The 20052-nt window shown below is 36.1% G+C and overlaps 1 protein-coding gene across 1 annotated transcript in view; it reads left to right on the top strand.

Annotated features, from left to right (window-relative positions):
- The window catches only part of LCA5 (lebercilin LCA5), a 69976-nt gene that overhangs the window by 45716 nt on the left and 4208 nt on the right, over window positions 1-20052 (top strand). The window contains exons 4-7 of the mRNA XM_045867140.3: window positions 15115-15252; window positions 16184-16280; window positions 16944-17086; window positions 19348-19480. Coding sequence (XP_045723096.1) covers window positions 15115-15252; window positions 16184-16280; window positions 16944-17086; window positions 19348-19480 — 511 coding nt within the window. The remainder of the gene's footprint in view (window positions 1-15114; window positions 15253-16183; window positions 16281-16943; window positions 17087-19347; window positions 19481-20052) is intronic.

Here is a 20052-nt window from a genome sequence, read left to right as displayed (position 1 = left end):
CTATGTAAGTGTGGGTTTCTAGGCTCTATCCTGTTCCATTGATCCTTGTGTCTACTTCTGTGCTAGTACCATACTGTTTCGATTACTACATTTTGTAGCATTTCTTAAAACTGATTGTGATGCCTCTAGCTTTGTTTCTCTTCTGAAGATTACTTGGCTATTCAGGGTCTTTTGTGGCATTCATACAAATTTTAGGATTATTCTAGTTGTATGAAAAAATGCTGCTGGCATTTTAGTGGAGATTGCATTGAATCTTTAAACTGTTTTGGGTAGAATGGTCATTTTAACAGTATTAATTCTTCCATTCCATGAGCATGGAATATTTTTCCATTTGTTTGTGTCATCTTCAATTCATTTTATCAGTTTTTTATAGTTTTGAAAGTACTGGTCTTTCACTTCCCTGGTTAAATTTATTCCCAGGTATTTTTTTATTTTTTGTGTACAGTTATAAAGGTGTACAACTGTAAAGGAAATTGTTTTCTTAATTTCTCTTACTCCTACTTTATTAGTGTATAGAAACGTGACCAGTTTCTGTGAATTTTCTATCCTATAACTTTACTGAATTCATTTATAAATTCTAATAGTTTTTTTTTTTTTTGATGGATTCTTTAGGGGTTTTCTATATATAGTATTATGTCATTATCATAGTTTAACTTTTTTCTTACCAATCAGATGCCTTTTATTTCATTATGTTTGATTACCGTGGCTAGGACTTCTAGTACTATATTGAATAAAAGTGGTGAGAGTGGACATCCTTGTTTTGTTCCTGTTCTTAGAGGAAAAGCTCTCAGTTTTTCACCATTGAGTATGGTGTTAGCTATGGGTTTATATGGTTTTTATTATGTTGAGGTATGTTCCCTCTAAACTCATTTTGTAGAGAGTTTTTATCATAAATAGATGTTGAATTTTATCAAATGTTTTTTCTCATTTTATCAAATGAGTTTTTATCATAAATAGATGTTGAATTTTTATCAAATATTGAGATGATATGATTTTTATCCTTGGTTTTGTGTTTGTGGTGTATCACATTGATCGATTTGCAAATATTGAACCATCTTTGCATTCCTGGAATAAACTTCACTTGTTGTGGTGAATGATCCTCTTAATGTATTATTAAGTTAGGTTTGCTAATATTTTATTGAGGATTATTGAGGATTCATTGATGTATTTGGAAGCTTTCTCTCCTCTTTTATTTTTTGGATTAGTTTGAGAATAGGTATTAATTCTTTAAATGTTTGGTATAATTCACCTGTGAATCCATCTGGTCCTGGACTTTTGTTTGTTGGGAGTTTTTTGATTACTGATTCAGTTTTATTACTAGTAATCAGTGTGCTCAGATTTTCTGTTTCTTCCTGATTCAGTTTTGGAAGATTCTATGTTTCAAGGAATTTATCCATTTCTTTTAGGTTGTTCAATTTGTTGGCATATAAATTTTCATACTATTATAATCCCTTGTATTTCTGTGGTGTTGGTTGTTACTTCTCTTTCATTTCTGGCTTTACTTATTTGGGTCTTCTGTCTTTTTTCTTTACTTATTAAGTCTGGTGAAAGGTTTATCAATTTTTTTTTTTATCTTTTCAAAGAACCAGTTCTTGATTTCACAGATCTTTTGTTTTGTTTTGTTTTAGTCTCTATTTCATTTATTTCTACTCAAATCTTTATTATTTCCTTCCCTCTTCTTTTTCTGGTTCCGTTAGGTGTAAGGCTAGATTGTTTCCTTGAGATTTTTCTTGTTTTTTGAGTTAGGCCTTTATTGCTATAAATTTCCCTCTTACATACGGTTTTGCTTCATGCCAGAGATTTTGGAACATTGTATTTTCATTTTCATTTGTCTTCATGTGTTTTTTTTAATTTTCTCTTTGACTTTTTGGTTGACTCATTGGATGTTTAGTAGCATATTATTCATACTCCATGTGTTTGTGCTTTTTCCATTTTTTTTCCTTAATGTCTAGTTTCATACTGTTGTAGTCAGAAAAATACGCATGGTATGATTTCAGTCTTGTTAAATTTGTTGAGGCATTGTTTTGTGGCCTAACATGTGATCTGTCCTGAGGAATGTTTCATTTGCACTTGAAAATAATGTGTACTCTGTTGTTTTGTATGGAATGTTTTGGTTATATTTGTTACATCCATCTGGTCTAATGTGTCATTCAGAGACATTACTTACTTCTTGACTTTTTGCCTGGATGATCCCTCCATTGATGTAAGTGGGATAATAAAATCACCTACTTTTATTGTATTATTACCAACTTCTCCCATAATGTCTTAATATTTCCTTCATATATTTAAAATTTTTATATCCTCTTGTTGGATTTTATTATTATTATTATTATTATTATGTAATGCCCATCTTTGTCTTTTATTACAGTCCGTTTTAAGTCCTGTTTTGTCTGGTAGAAGTGTGCTACCCTGGGTTTTCTTTTGCTTCTATCTGTATGAGATACCTTTTTGAATGCTTTCACGTTCAGTCTGTATGTGTCTTTAGGTGCGAAACAAGTCTCTTTTAGATAGCATATAGATGGGGTTTGGTTTTTTATCCCTACCCTCCCGCCTCTATAACTTGTGAGTGGAGCATTTAGACTATTTACATTTAAAGTCATCATTGATAGTTATGTACTTTTTGCCATTTTATTAACTGTTTTCTGGTGGTTTTTTTAGTTCTTCTCTGTTCCTTTCTTGTCTTGCTCTTTTTTTGTTCTGATTGATGGCTTTCTGTAGGGTTATGCTTGGCTTTATTTTTTTATGTATCTATTATAGGTTTTGGATTTATGTTTGCTATGAGGTTTATTTATAAGATCCTAAGTATATAGAAGTCTATATTAAGTTGATAGCCCCTTAAGTTTGAACACATTCTAAAAGAAATCTTTTTTTACATTTGATCCATTTGTCATATTTTATATCTTTTAATTCATAACTTTTTATTTTACTTCTAATGTGGATTTTTCTTTTCCACTTAAAGAAGTCCCTTTAACATATCCTGTGAGGCCAGTGTAGTGGTGATAAACTCCTTTCTTTAACTTTGTCAGAAAAACTCTCTCTCTCCTTCCATTCTGAATGATAACCTTGCTTGGTTTTAGGTATTTTCCTTTTAGCACTCTGAATATATCATGCCACTCTCTTCTGGCTTTCAACGTTTCTGTTGAAGCGTTGAAAAACGTTGAAAAAATCAGCTGATAGCCTTATGGGCTTTCCCTTCTATATAATTTTGTTTCTTTCTTGCTGCTTTTAAAATTCTCTCCTTAATCTTTGACATTTAATTTTTATGTCTCTTGGTGTGAACCTCCTTAGGGTTACCTTGTTTGGAACTCTTCTTTTCTCCTGAACATGGATTCTGTTTCCCTCCTCCAGTTAGGTAAGTTTTGAGCTATTATTTCTTCAAGTAAATTTTCTGCCTTTTTCACTGTTCTCCTTCTGGGACCCCTATAATGCGAATGTTTGTTTGCTTAATGTCCATGAGATCATTTAAGCTATCCTCATTTTTTTAATGCATTTTTCTTTTTGCACTTCAGCTTAGGTGCTTTCTGTTATCCTGTCTTTAAGACTGCTGTTGCTTTCTTCTGCATCAGCTAATCTGTTGATTCCTTCTAGTGTATTTTTCATTTTTCTTATGTATTCTTCAACTCTGGTTCTCTTTTTTTTCATTTTATTTTTAAATTATTTTAAATTCAATTAACATATAGTGTATTAGTTTCAGAGGTAAGGCTCAGTGATACTCAGTCTTATATAATACCCAGTGCTCATTAGACCGCATGCCCTCCTCAGTGTTCTTCACCCATACCCCATCTCCCCAGCCTCTCCCCTCCAGCAACCCTCAGTTTGTTTCCTACGATTAAGAGTCTCTTATGGCGGGCGCCTGGGTGGCTCAGTCGCTAAGCGTCTGCCTTCGGCTCAGGTCATGATCCCAGGGTCCTGGGATCGAGCCCCGCATCGGGCTCCTCGCTCCGCGGGAAGCCTGCTTGTCCCTGTCACACTCCCCTTGTTTGTGTTCCCCCTCTCGCTGTCTCTCTCTCTGTCAAATAAATAAATAAAAATCTTAAAAAAAAAAAAAAGAGTCTTATGGCTTATCTCCCTCTCTGATTTCCCTTCCTCTATGATCCTCTGGATTTTTCTTCTTAAATTCCACATATGAATGAGATCATATGATAATTGTCTTTCTCTGACTGACTTATTTTGCTTAGCATAATACTCTCTGGTTCCATCCACATTGTAAATGGCAAGATTTTATTTTATTTTTTTGATGTCTGAGTAGTATTCCAGTGTGTGTGTGTGTGTATGTGTGTGTGTGTGTATACACCACATCTTTATCCATTCATCTATCAGTGGGCATCTGAGCTCTTTCCATAGTTTGGCTATTGTGGGCATTGCTGCTATAAACATTGGGGTGCAGGTGCCCCTTCACAAGATTACATTTGTATGTTTGGGGTAAATACCCAGTAGTGCAATTGCTGGGTTGTATGGTAGCTCTATTTTCAACTCCCTAAGGAAGTTGGAACCTCCATACTGTTTTCCAGAGTGACTGCACCAGCCTGCATTCCTACCAACAGTTTAAGAGGGTTCCCCTTTCTCCACATCCTCGCCAACATTTCTTGTTTCCTGACTTGTTAATTGCAGCCACTCTGACAGGTGTGAGGTAGTATCTCATTGTGGTTTTAATTTGTATTTCCCTGATGCTGAGTGATGTGGAGCATTTTTTCATGAGTCTGTTGGCCATTTGTATGTCTTCTTTGGAAAAAAAAGTCTGTTTATGTCTTCTCATTTTTTGATTGGATTATTGTTCTTTGGGGTGTTGAGTTTGATAAGTTCTTTATAGATTTTGGAATCTAGCCCTTTATCTGATAAGACATTTGCAAATATCTTCTCCTATTCTGTCGGTTGTCTTTTGGTTTTGTGACTGTTTCCTTTGCTGTGCAAAAGCTTCTTATCTTGATGAAGTCCCCATAGTTCATTTTTGCCTTTGTTTCCCATGTTCTCCTCTAGGATTGTGATGGATTCCTGTCTCTCATTTAGGTCTTTCATCCATTTTGAGTCTATTTTTGTGTGTGGTGTAAGGAAATGGTCCAGTTTCATTCTTCTGCATGTGGCTGTCCAATTTTCCCAACACCATTTGTTGAAGAAGCTGTCTTTTTTCCATTGGACATCCTTTCCTGCTTTGTCGAAGATGAGTTGACCATAGAGTTGAGGGTCCATTTCTGGGTTCTCTATTCTGTTACGTTGATCTACGTGTCCGTTTTTGTGCCAGTATCATGCTGTCTTGATGATTATGTAATATAGCTTGAAATCTGACATTGTGATGCCACCAGTTTTGGTTTTCTTTTTCAACATTCCTTTGGTTATTCGGGGTCTATTCTGGTTCCATACAAATTTTAGGATTATTTGTTCCAGCTCTGTGAAAAAAGTTGATGGTATTTTGATAGGGATTGCATTGAATGTGTAGATTGCTCTGGGTAGCATAGACATTTTAACTATTTCTTCTTCCAGTCCATGAGCATGGAACGTTTCTTTCATGAGTATTCTTCCTCAATTTCTTTCCTGTGGTTTTCTGAGTACAGACCCTTTGCCTCCTTGGTTAGGTTTATTCCTGGTATGTTATGGTTTTGGTGCAATTGTAAATGGGATCGACCCCTTAATTTCTCTTTCTTCTGTCTCATTGTTAGCATATAGAAATGCAACTGATTTCTGTGCATTGATTTTATATCCTGCCACTTTGCTGAAGTCCTGTATGAGTTCTAGCAATTTTGGGGTAAAGACTTTAGGGTTTTCCAGATAGAGTATCCTGTCATCTGCAAAGAGTGAGAGTTTCACTTCTTCCTTGCCGATTTGGATGCCTTTTATTTCTTTTTGTTGTCTGATTGCTGAGGCTAGGACTTCTAGTACTATGTTGAATAGCAGTGGTGATAGTGGGCATCCCTGTCATGTTCCTGACTTTAGGAGAAAAGCTCTCAGTTTTTCCCCATTGAGAATGATATTTGCTGTGGGCTTTTTGTATATGGCTTTTATAATAGGGATATGGTTCTATCCCTACACTGTGAAGAGTTTTAATCAAGAAAGGATGCTGTACTTTGTTGAATGCTTTTTCTGCATTTATTGAGAGGATCATATGGTTCTTGCCCTTTCTGTTATTAATGTAGTGTATCACATTGATTTGAGGATGTTGAACCACCCTTGCAGCCCAGGAATAAATCCCACTTGGTTGTGGTGAATAATCCTTTTAATGCACTGTTGGATCCTATTGGTTAGTATTTTAATGAGAATTTTTGCATCCATGTTCATTAGGGATATTGGTCTGTAATTCTTCTTTTTGGTGGGGTCTTTGGTTTTTGGGATCAAGGTAATGCTTGCCACATAGAGTTCCAAAGTGTTCTTCCATTTCTATTTTTGAAACAGCTTCAGGATGATAGGTATTAACTCTTCTTTAAATGTTTGGTAGAATTCCCCTGGAAAGCCATCCTGCCCTGGACTCGTTTGTTGGGAGATTTTGATTATTGCTTCAGTTTCCTTACTGGTTATGGGTCTTTGTTCAGGTTTTCTGTTTCTTCCTGTTTCAGTTTTGGAAGTTTATATGTCTCTAGAAATGCACCCATTTCTTCCAGATTATCTAATTTATTGGCATATAGTTGCTCATAATATGTTCTTATAATTGTATTTCTTCGGTGTTGGCTGTGATCTCTCCTCTTTCATTCATGATTTTATGTATTTGGGCCCCTTTTTTTTTTTTTTTTTGATAAGTCTGGCCAGGGGTTTCTCAGTCTTATTAATTCTTTCAAAGAACCAGCTCCTAATGTCATAGTTCTGTTCTTCTGGTCTTTTGGTTTCTATTTCATTGGTTTCTGCTCTGACCTTTATTAATTTTCTTCTCCTTGCTAGGTTTAGGCTTTATTTGCTGTTTTTTCTCCAGCTCCTTTAGGTGTAAGTTTATTTGTGTATCTGAAACCTTTCTTGTTTCTTGAGAAAGGCTTGTATTGGTATATACTTCCCTGTTAGGACTGCCTTTCCTGCATGTCAAAGGTTTTGAACAGTTGTGTTTTCATTTCCATTTGTTTCCATGGATTTTTTAAATTCTTCTTTAATATCCTGGTGGATCCATTTATTCTTTAGTAGGATGCTCTTTAGCCCCCATGTATTTGAGTTCTTTCCAAATTGCCTCTTGTGATTGAGTTCAAGTTTCAAAGCACTATGGTCTGAAAATATGCAGTGAATGATCCCAATCTTTTGGTACTGGTTGAGACCTGGTTTTTGACCAGAATGTGATCTATTCTGCAGAATGTTCCATGTGCACTTGAGAAGAATGTGTATTCTGTTGCTTTACGATGGAATGTTCTGAATATATCTGTGAAATCCATCTGGTCCAATATGTCATTCAGAGTCCTTGTTTGCTTGTTGATCTTCTGCTTAGGTGATCTGTCCGTTTCAGCAAGTGGGCTGTTAAAGTCCCCTTACTGTTATTGTATTATTATCAATGTGTTTCTTTAATTTTGTTATTAATTGGCTTATGTAATTGGCTGCTCCCTTGTTAGGGGCATCACTATTTACAGTTGTTAGATTTTTTTGGTGGCTAGACCCTTTAATCATGATAGAGTGTCCTTCCTCATCTCTTAATACAGTCTTTGGTTTAAAATCTAATTTGTCTGATTAAGGATTGCCACACCTGCTTTCTTTTCATATCCATGAGCATGATTATGGTTTTCCACCCCCTCAGTTTGTTTCTGGAGGTGTCTTTGGGTATAAAATGAGTCTCTTGCAGACAGCATATCAGTGGGTCTTGGTTTTTTATCCAATCTGATACCCTGTGTCTTTTGATTGGGGCATTCAGCCCATTAACATTCAGAATAACGATTGAAAGATATGAATTTTGTGCCATTTTATTACCTGTAAAGTTACCATTTGTGTATATTGTCTCTGTTCCTTTCTGGTCTATGTTACTTTTGGGCTCTTTCTTTGCTTAAAGGATCCCCTTTTCTTGTAGAGCTTGTTTAGTGATGACAAATTCTTTTAGTTTGTTTGTCCTGGAAGCTTTTTATCTCTCTTTCTGATTTGAATGACATCCTAGCTGGATAAAGTATTCTTATTTAGCACTTGAATATAATATGGTCAGACCTCTCCAGTCTGGCAGGTCTTTGTGGATAGGTGTGGTGCCAGTCTGTTCTTGGTTTATGGCGACACTGAGCTGAACGCCCACTCCTGGGCTTACTGATTGTAGCCAGCTTCCCCACTCCGATGCCTGGGACTCTGCTGCACTCAGACACCCCCATTCTTTGTGATCCCCCGGGGGTCCTGAGACCACACTCTCCCACCTAGGATTCTGCCCCACTTTGCCACCTGAGTGCCTTTCAGGCAGGGACATCTCTCACTGGAGCAGACTTCTAAAAGTTCTGATTTTGCACTCCACTGCCATATCACTTTTCAATAGCCAGCTGATAGAGGCTCCCTACCCCGGCAGGCAGTTTATCTTCCACTATATTGCCTCGGATTCATTTCTCCTCACCTCCTACGGTGCAAAAAGTGGCCACTTTTCTGTTTGTAGGGTTGCTTGCAGCTTTTCTTAGATCTCCGGTTGAGTTCGCAGGTTTTCAAAATGATTTGATAGCTATCTAGCTGAATTCCTGGGACCAGACGAAACTACGGTCTCCTATTCCTCTGCCATTTGGGACAGGAACCAACTCCGATTGGTTCTTACATTTTTTTATTTTTTTGTTGAAGTTCTCACGGAGTCTTCCACTCTTCAGTGTGAGCATCTTTATGATTATTACTTTGAACTATTTATTAGCTAAATTGGTTTATGTTTCATTAGCCCTTTTTTGAGGTTTTTGTCTTCTTTCATTTGTTGCATATTTCTCTGTCTCTTCAGCTGTATCTGACATGGGTGTGGTTCCTAGGGCACTCCATGCCGGGCCTGCCCTGTTGGGATGGCTAGAGCTGAAATGGGTGGGGGCCGGGTCAGTCCTGGGTCTCTCCATGTAGAGGACACCCTGGCAGGACAGCTGAAGCTTAGTGGGTGCAAGTTGAGGGAGTCCCAGGGCTCTCCACACAGTGGGTGCTCTGGCCTGATAGCTGAAGTAGGTGCTAACTGGTTTGTCCTGGGGCTCTCGATACAGAGGACAACCTGGCCATATGCCAGCCAGCAGGTCCTCCTCAGGGACACCCTGGCAGTGCAGCTAAAGCTGAGGTTGGGTGCAGGTAAGTTTCAGCAGAAACTTTGCAGGCCAGAAGAGAGTGGCATAATATATCCCAAGTGCTGAAAGGAAAACATCTACAATCAGGAATACTCTACTGGCAAGGTTATCATTAAGGATTGAAAGAGAGATAAACAGTTTTCCAGACAAACAGAAGTTTAGGAGTTTATTACCACTAAAATGGCCTTACCAGAAATGTTAAAGGGACTTCTTTATGTGGAAAAGAAAAGGACATAATTAGAAGAACATTATAAAAGGAAAAGATTTTATGAGTAAAAGCAAACACACAGCAAAGGGAGTAGAGCAATCACAAAGCTAGTATGAAGGTTAAAAGACAAAAATAGCAAAATTAATTTTAACTAAAAAGGGGACACACAAAATAGATGTAAAATATGACGACATATACATTAAAAATGGGGAGAGAAGTAAAAAAATGAAGTTCTTTTATAATGTGTTTGAACTTAAGTACCATCACCTTAAGACTGGGTATATGTACGTAGCATGTTATATATGAGCCTTATGGTAACCACAGATCTAAAACCTATAATAGATACACAAGAAAATGAAGAGAAAGTAAGCCAAACAAAACACTAAAGTCAGTCATCAGTCCAAAGGGAAGAGACCTTAGACCAGATGGGCTTAACAGAACATTCCATCCCAAAGAGAAGAAAGGAACACAGAACTACTACAAAAACAACCAGAAGATAATTAACAAAATGGCAATAAGTATATAGATATTAGTGATTAATGTAATTGAAATGGCCTACATGCTCAAGTCAGAACACATGGTGGGGAGGAGTTGGGAGGAATGGATAAAAAGACAAGACTCCTCTATATGCTGCCTGCAAGAGAGTCGCTTCAGATCTAGACACAGACTGAAAGTGAAGAGAGGGGAAAAGATAATTTCATGCAAATGGAAGTGAAAATTTAAAAAAAAAGCTGGGGTAGCAATACTTAAAACAGACAAAGTAGAATTTAAAACAGACATGTAGGGACATCTGGGTGGCTCAGTCAGTTAAGTGTCTGCCTTTGACTCAGGTTATGATCCCAGGGTCCTGGGATCCAGCCCCACATCAGGCTCCCAGTTCAGTGGGAAGTCTGCTTCTCCCTCTCCCTCTGCCCACGCCCCCCACTCATGCTCTCTCTCTAATAAAATCTTAAAAAAAAAAAAAAAAAAGTAGACATAATGCCTTTTTTTAATCCTACTAATAAAGGGGTTAATACCAGAAGAAGATATAACAATTGTAATTAACTATGCAACCAACATTGGAGCTCCTAAATACATGAAGCATATACTAATAGACATAAATGGAGAAAGTGACAGCAAATACATAGTAACAGTTGGGGATTTTAACACCCCACTTATATCAATGGATAGATCATTTAGGCAGAAAATCGGTGTCTGAGTGACACATTAGACCAGATGGACTTAACAGAACATTCCATCCCAAAGCAACAGAATACACATTCTTTTCAAGTACACATGAAACATTTTCCAGGGCAGATCACATTAGGCTACAAAGCAAGTCTCAATAAATTTAAGAAGATTGAATTCCTATCATGCATCCTTTTCTAACTACAATGATATGAAACTAGAAATCAGTTACAATAAAAGAATATGAATAAACACAAACAAGGAGGCTAAACAACATGTTAGGAAACAATCAAGAGGTCAACCAAGAAATCACAGAGGAAGTGAAAAATACATAGAAGCAACTGAAAATGAAAATGCAGTGTTCCAAAATCTTTGGGATATAGCAAAAGCAGGTGTAAGAGGGAAATTTAAAATAAAGGCCTACCTCAAGAAACAAAAATTTCAAATAATATAACCTTATACCTAAAGGAACTAGGAAAAGAAGAACAAAGCCCAAAGCCAGTTGAGGGAAGAAAATAATAAAGATCAGAACAGAAATAAATGAAATAGACTTAAAAAAACAATAGAAAAGATCAATGAAACCAAGAACTGGCTCTTTGAAAAAAAATAAATTTGATAAACCTTTAGCCAGACACACCAAGAGAAAGAGATGGGACCTAAATAAATAAATTCAGAAATGAAAGAGAAGTAACAAATGACACCACAGAGATACAAAGGATTATGAGAGGCTACTATGAAAAATTATATGCCAAAAAATTGGACAACGTAGAAGAAATGGATAAATTCCTAGAAACATAGAGTCTTCTAAAACTGAATCAGAAAGAAATAGAAAATTTGAATACACTGATTACTGATTTAATTTTGTTACTAGTAATTTAAAAAACTCTCAACAAACAAAAGTCCAGGACCAGATGAATTCATAGGTGAATTCTACCAGACATTTGAAGAAGAGTTAATACCTATTTTCCTCAAACTAAAAAATAGAAGAGGAAGGAAAGCTTCCAGATATATTCTACAAGGTCATATTACCTTGATACCAAAACCAGACAAAAGCACTCCAACAAAGAAAACTATAGGCCAGTAATATCCCTTATGAACACAGATACAAAAAAATCCTCAATAAAATATTAGCAAACTGCATTCAATATATTTTTAAAAATTATTCACCATGATCAAGGGGGGATTTATTCCAGGATATCAGGGGCAGTTCAATATTCAAAAATCAGTCAACATGATACACAGCATTAATAAAGTGATGGATAATATATAATCAGCACAAGAGCTGCAGAAAAAGCATTTGACAAAATTCAACATCCATTCATGATAAAGCCTCTCAATAAAGTGGGTGTAGAGGGAACATAACTCAACATAATAAAGGCCATATATGACAAACTTAGAGCTAACATCATACTCAGGGGGCAAAAACAGAGCTTTAAGATTAGTAACAGGACAAGGATGTCTTGTTCTTGCCACTTTTATATAACATAGTACTAGAAGACCTAGGCATAGCAATTAGACAGAAAATAAAAGGCATCCAAATCGGTAAGAAAAAAAACTTGTCACTGTTTGCAGATGACATGATCATATGTAGGAAACACTAAAGACTCCGCCAAAAACCATAAGAAGTAATAAATGAATTCAGTAAAGTTGCAGGATACAAAATTAATAGCAGAAGTCAGTTGTGTTTCTATATACTAATAACGAAGTAGCAGAAAGTGAAATTAAGAAAACAATTCCATTTACAAATGAACATGGGAAAAAAGAGAGAGGGGGCAAACCATAAAACAGACTCTTAACTATAGAGAACAAATTGAGGGTTACTGAAGGAGGTGGCTTGGGGGGGGATGGGTTAAATAGGTGATGGGGCCTAAGGAGGGCAGAAACAGATCCATAAAGACAGAAATCAAACTGATTGTTGCCAGAGGGAAGAGTGATGGTGAGATGGACAAAATGAGTGAATCGGAGTAGAGATACAGGCTTCCAGTTATGGAATGAATAAGTCACGGGAATAAAAGGCACAACATAGCAAGCTGGTGCAGCCACTCTGGAAAACTGTATGGAGGTTCCTCAAAAAGTTGAAAATAGAGCTACCCTATGATCCAGCAATTGCACTACTGGGTATTTACCCCAAAGATACAAAAGTAGGGATCCGAAGGGGTACGTGCACCCCAATGTTTATAGCAGCAATGTCCACAATAGCCAAACTGTGGAAAGAGCCAAGATGTCCATTGACAGATGAATGGATAAAGAAGATATGGTATATATATACAATGGAATATTATGCAGCCATCAAAAGGAATGAGATCTTGCCATTTGCAACGACGTGGATGGAACTGGAGGGTATTATGTTGAGTGAAATAAGTCAAACAGAGAAAGACATGTATCATATGATCTCACTGATATGAGGAATTCTTAATCGCAGGAAACAAACTGAGTGTTGTTGGAGTGGGGGGTGGGGTGGGAGGGATGGGGTGGCTGGGTGATAGACACTGGGGAGGGTATGTGCTCTGGTAAGTGCTGTGAATTGTGCAAGACTGTTGAATCTCAGATCTGTACCTCTGAAACAAATAATGCAATATATGTTAAGAAAAAAAAAAAGAAGAAGAAGAAGGTAGCGGGAGGGGAAGAATGAAGCGGGGGAAATCGGAGGGGTAGACGAACCATGAGAGACGATGGACTCTGAAAAACAAACAGGATTCTAGAGGGGAGGGGGGTGGGAGGATGGGTTAGCCTGGTGGTGGGTATTGAGGAGGGCACATTCTGCATGGAGCACTGGGTGTTATGCACAAACAATGAATCATGGAACACTTCATCTAAAACTAATGATGTAATGTATGGGGATTAACATAAGAATAAAAAAAAATAGCACATAATCTGTGTCTCAATTTGGTGAGTTTGGACACATGTATACACTCATTTTCCCATCTCACCACAATCAAGGCAATAAACATATCTATCACCTCCAAAAAAAAAAAAAAAAGGCACAACATAGGGCCTATAGTCAGTGATATTGTAATAGCATTGTATGGTGAGATGTTAGAGTTGTGGTGAGCACAGCATAAGGTATAGAGTTGTGGAATCACTATGTTGTACACTGGAAACTAATATAACATTGTGTGTCAACTATACTTCAATAAAAAATGTCACCTTATAGAAAATATTTTTTCATATATACTCTCCTCCACCTCTCTGTATTATTTGGAAGTAGATATTGAATATCCTATTGTTTTATTCCTAAGTACTTCACCTTGTATCTCTCTAAAATATAAAGACTAAAAACACAATGCCATTAACCGATACCAAGAGTAGCATCTAAAAAATTAACAACTTTTTAATATTTCCAAATATCTAGTTAGTGCTCAAGTTCCCAGTTGTTCTTTGAGCTATTTAGACCTTAAGCCATCCCTAGGGACCAGAAGGCTCTATACATGTAACAGTACTGAGCAAATCAGGGGCCTTCAAATAAAATGTGTATGAGAAAAAAAATTATACAATTAAAAAAAGCTGCTGGACTGGAAAGAAGAAGTGTGGTGTCAGAGTGGAGGGAGGTGTGTGCTTACCACTTAATTCTTTGGCTGTGCCCATTTCCCACTAGGGGATCCTTGAGTTGGGGGATGTTTCCCAGAGACTCATGGATGATCTCTTGTCAGAATCCTGGGCGTCCAGCCCAGGAAATGGTATTCCCTCATTCCTTCAGTTCTCTTTGCCTCTTTCCCTTTCCTTCTCCTCCCCTTCGTCACTGCGGTCTCTCTCAGAGAGTGAGTCCCTCCAACTGCCGCACATGTGGCCGGGCAGATCCCCACTTAACACCTTTACCTTCCACCTCCTCTGCCAGAAAGGCCATATGGGCCTGCGACCACCTCTGCCACCTGTACCACCACCCCTGGCTCCATAGCCTCCTCTGATGTCTAGTCCACCCACTTTCAGGTGCAGAGAGGATGGTTCTCTCAGGTGTGCTTGCAGAAGTGCTTTTGTTTCATTATAGATGTTTGTTTTATGGGTCTGGTTAGTTGTAAATTGAAAGGTGGGGAAAAAAGGAATGACTCATGCCACCATGATGTTGATGTCACCTAAAAGAAAATATTTTAACCTAAATTTTTTCACAAACTTTATGGAAAACGTTTGAAGACCATTGAAATGACTATTATTTTTATCTAGAAATGTTTTACAAAGTAATCTCTGCACCTTGAATAGTGCTGTGTAGTTTTATGCAGCTGCCTTGGTATATATTTGCCCGAACTATGATTCCCAAAAGCCAGTGTTTCTCATCACATGCTGTGGCTGAATTTGCAACCAACTTAAATGACTGTTCATGTATGCTTCAGGCAAATGCTTAAGGATTTATTTGCAAATCATTGTGAAAAGCAAAATAAGGAATAATAGGCTAAGTACCTTACTAAATTGTTGGTAGATCTGTTTTCCAGTTTATGTTCATGAACACTAAGCGCAGCCTGATTTGTAGGTCTTTTATGGTACTACTAAAAACATTATTTCAATGCTAAGTGCAGTGTTTTACTCTTCAGTTATTTTCAAGTACTATTTTTTTATATGTTTATATACACATTATAGGAACTATCCAAAAACCTTGAGCTGAGTACTAACAGTTTCCAACGACAGTTGCTTGCTGAAAGGAAAAGGGCATATGAGGCTCATGATGAAAATAAAGTCCTTCAAAAGGAGCTACAACAACTGTATCACAAATTAAAAGTAAGTATTGTTTATTTATTTAATGGGTTATATATAAAATATATTGAACATTCAGCATTTTAAAACACTTATTCATATTTGTAAGTTGGGACAATGTAATTTACAAAATTCTGCTATTCTCTTTGGTACTTTTAAAGAAAAGTTTTTTTAATATAATCACTGTGAAAAATGCCAAAAGTGACACATTGAATCCTAATAGAATTGATATAACTAAATAAGTTATGAAATCCTGGAAGGAATTATGAGAACTAGAGTTTTTCTCTGTTGCGTGATTAAATATCCCAAAGTTCTTCCTCATATAACCTTAGGATTATTTTAGAAGTTGTTTCAAATAATGCCCTTCATTTTCACAGTGTTGAGAGGAAGCATTCACATTATTTAATTTTGTTAAAGGTGTTCTTAATTCTATCCAGAGGTCGTTGATGGGTGGAAATTTTGTGCAAAATTGAATGTTCATGCATTATCTTACATAGAATTTTTTGTTAATCAAATTCTCAGACAGAACCATAGCCTCAAAATGATAAAAGAACACTGTGTTTTTGAAAAGTCCAATTTTTAACTTGTCAGTAACTCCAAAGCCATGTTTGAAAGATGCTAATGAAATTATTTTGATCTCTGTTGCCAAGCTTGGAAGACAGTCTTAAGACCTTACTAGCTCTATTAGGTAGGAATGGGAAGAAAATGAATTTTGCCTTATCTACTCTAATTCTTTTGTTTGCCAGTACATATTGCACTGTTTAGGGAGAATCACTGCCCTAACCTAGATGTCCTAGAGATATTCCTTTCTATAGTTCAGTAATTAAGAAGGGAAACTGAAGTAGGTATAATATATTCCAATTTGGTAAGGAAAATACCAGTTGACAAGATGAGAATTTTTGTTTTATTTTAAACTGATACTCTACATCCTTAATTGTATTGGGTTACTTTTCAGGAAAAGGAGAGAGAACTGGATATAAAAAACATATATTCTAATCGGCTACCAAAGTCTTCTCCAAAGAAAGAAAAGGAACTTAGATCAAGAAAAAATGGTATAGTAGCTATTATTATTGAAAAACATTGTAGTTGTCACTTATTAATAATAAAATCAAATAATTCTAAAGTAGAAGGGCAAAGAACTTCACTGAAGTAAATTTAAATTTCCTTATAGTTAATTTTCAGAAATCATGTCAATTTTCTATTTTTCCTAAGGTTTAAATTTTTTCTTATAATTTTTGAAACTTTTATGAAAATAAGAAGATTCCAAACTGGTGCTTGATTATATTTTAATGAACCTTTATTTATGCATCACTTAGCTTTAACAGTTACATATTTTACTAATCTCATTTCATCTATTTTTTTTCTACTTCTAGAGTATTTTTTTTTAAGACTATTTTAAAGTAAATCCCAACTGTCATTTCATTTCACTCATAAATACTTTGGTATTATTATGCATATCTTTACTTTTTTTTTTTAAACAAAAGTATAAATTTTCCTCTTCTGAATTGCAGAAAGTTAAAAACAAACTAACAGGGTTTACCTGTCTAAATTGTCCTCAAATTACATAATTGCTGGTAAATCCTAGAAAAAAAAAAACAGTAATAGTCATAGAGCTGAGCAAAACATGCATTATCTCATGTAGATGGCAAACATATACCAGTTAAATTCCATATATCTTAGCACTGTTCAATGAAGACTTGTAATTTTCATGGTAGCTGCATGCCAGAGTGATTTTACAGACCAGTGTACAAAAGGAGTACAAACCAGTGAAGACGTGGAGCTGGAAGAATTTCCTGTAACACCACAAACAGTTATGTGTTATGAAAACAAATGGGAAGAACCTAAACGTCTTACTTTGGTGAGTTTAGCAACATGATTAGGTACTAAACTCTAGGTCTGAAGTTATTCCCAAAAACACAATATCAAACATTTTAAAAGTTAGCAATGAAGCTAGTACTGTATCTGTGTAAATATGCAAGTAGCCTTCTAAAGAGAGTATTTTATTAAATTCCTTTGGATTGACTCTTAGTTTTCATTGCATCTTCCAGATGCTTCGGGAAGGTTAGTTGTACCTTCTGGGTTGAAGATAGAGGTTTTTCTTTTTTTTAGAGAGAGAGAGAGAAAGAAAGCAGTGGGAGAGGGAAAGAGAAAATCTTAAGCAGGCTCCATGCTCAGTGCAGAGCCCAAAGCAGGGCTCGATCTCACGATCCTGAGATCATGACCTGTGCTGAAATCAAGAATCAGATGCTTAATCAACTGAAGCCACCCAGGTGCCCCAGAGATAGAGGTTCTTACCTTTTATGTACCCAGGTAATTTCTAAAAACCCTCCTTGCTTTTACACTTAATACCAAATTTTACTAGTTTTCAAATAATTTTTTAGGATTTGTCTACATATTTTTTGGCCTCCTATTTGAGAATTTTACAGATTAGCTGAATGTTGAGCAAAGTATTGCAGTGGAATCTGACTTCAGACCATTCAAATTAGAGTGACATTCAGGGGAGTCTGTGTTGGGCCTTCATTTAAAAGGACTTATAAACAGAATACCACAATGTTCTTTTCTCTAAGAGGTTCTATATTTTGTATTTATAGTTTTAAATTCCAAAGAAAATAATATACCAGGGACCCAGCATATCTCATATATTCCTGTGTTTTTGTGCCTTATAGGTTTCCCAGTGACCCTGAGATTTTTTTCTTTTGGTATAAAAGAGAAAGGATGGTGTGATTGGGTTCCTGAGTAGCTATATCTGCTGAGTGTCTTTCTTCCTATATTTTCACTATCTTTGAAACTAAATCATGTTGTCTTTTTGAAATAGCAAAGTCATTCTTAACTTTAAAAGGACTAAAAAAAAATGGTCTTTGTAAGGGGCAGCATGAGGAGCAGCAACCTGATACAGTGAAAGGGTATAGCCTTGGAGTTAGCACTGCCTTTTTAATTAAATTCTGGTTCTGACATTGTTGTGTGACTTCCTGGAGCCCCAATTCCTAATCTATAAAACAAGGATGGGCTGTCCATCAGGTTGTGATAATAACTAATCACACAGTTTATAAAGTTCTTAAGACTGATCCTGCCACTTTAAAGGGTCTCAGCAAAAGGGAACATTGTTAAAGTGCAAGCAAATTTGCTGTTGGAAAGAGACCCAGAATACAGTGGCTCAAGAAAGATACAAGTTTTCTTTCTTTTCTAATAGATTGAAGGTCAGTCAGTAGTCCATTATAAGTAGACAGCTTTGTTCCTTGGTAGTCATCCTCTGTCTTATTGTTCTTCCATCTTAAAGAGTGTAGTCTTCCTCTGTATGGTTGGAACTGGCTCACCACCTTTGTGAGGAGGAACAAGGAAGTGGAGGGCAAGCAGCTTTTATTTTTATAAATGTGATCGGAAGTTGCATACATTCACTCAAATCCCTTTGGTCCTGTTTAAGTGCAAGGGAGACTAGCAAATGTAGTTTCCAGTTGAGCAGCCTTAAACCCTGCTAAAACTCAAGGGATTCTGTAACTAAAGGGAAGAAGAGGAAAATTGATACTAGGGACAATCCATTGCTGTATTAATATTAGGTATTTTTCTTTTATTCAGAAAAATTATACATGTGAAAGGGACCATATAAAAGTAATTTTAAGTTTTCATTTTTATTTGATTTAAATATAAAATTTACTGGAGGCTTTGGACATAGTAAGTATAAACTCGAAAGATTCAATGGGGTTGTTACTGCCTGTATTATAGTTCAGCAGCACCTTCTCACGTAGCCTCCACAGTTGGCTAATAACCTTTCCTCATTAACGGAATTAATCAGATTTTGTTGTGAAATGTACAAAGCAAGGATACTTCTGAAACATGTCTTTTCAGAATTTTATGTAGGGTATTGGCTTTAATTCCATGATATTGGTTCTGATATAGGTTATACTTTCTAAAAAAATTTTAACTAAAGTAAATAATCTTGTGTGCCTTTAAAGTATCTTTCAAAGGGTGGTAGCTTGTGACTTACTGCTTTATTAAATTAAAATTTGCTTTAATTTCTAATTTAGTTGGTGTCATATTTAATGGGAGATGACTCTATGATATTTAAATAGCTTTTCCCCCTTTTGACATGTGAACTTGCATTTTTAAAAAAATATGTAATAGGACCTGGAATTGCAAGAGAGAGGTAAACATGAAGAAGCAGGGATTCTAAACCCAATTGTGAAAAGAGAAGAAAAATTTGTTAAAGATCAAGGACTCCATGTTGAAAATCAGGAGGTTGAGAAGCTGGAAGATGGTAAGAAAGAGTTTGTTTACTCAAGTGATGAATCAGCATCCTTTGGGAAAGAAAGGGTTAGCATCCCCTGATATTTTCCAGCTGAACAGTGAATTGGTTATACAGAATAACAAAAGGTTGATACAGTGGTAGGGGATGGTCTATTAGGAATCACAAACATTTGAATAAAGTTACTAAGGAAAGAAAAACGTAACTGTTAAGTTGCTGTTTGGGGTTAGGGAATAAGGACAAGTTACCCTCAGAAAATTCAGATGAAGTAAAATTCAGATAAAAGGGGAAATTTTTTTGTGTATGTTAACTAAAGCTTGATGAAGAGATAACTGAAAGACAATGCACTCTATTGGCTTGACCTTGAGACTCTGTAGACTAGCCCAAACATTAAAATCAATGAATTGTGAGGTCCTAAATATATTCCTGTAAGTTTTCTTTCATTTTAGTATGAAAGTAAATCTTTAACATGTTTAACCAATAGTGTGGAAGTTTAATGAACCAACTCACATAGTTTCAGATACTGAAAATGAAGTTCAGGAATAAATTCATTTCCATCTGGATAAAATGTCTTAAAGGTATAG

This window comes from Mirounga angustirostris, unplaced genomic scaffold (assembly GCF_029215605.1).
Source record: "Mirounga angustirostris isolate CCGP_5_RB_7025 unplaced genomic scaffold, mMirAng1.0.hap1 SCAF_8, whole genome shotgun sequence".
Classification (NCBI taxonomy): Eukaryota; Metazoa; Chordata; class Mammalia; order Carnivora; family Phocidae; genus Mirounga; species Mirounga angustirostris.
Note: the sequence above shows the minus strand (reverse complement) of the source record. Positions and strands in the feature narration are given on the sequence as shown.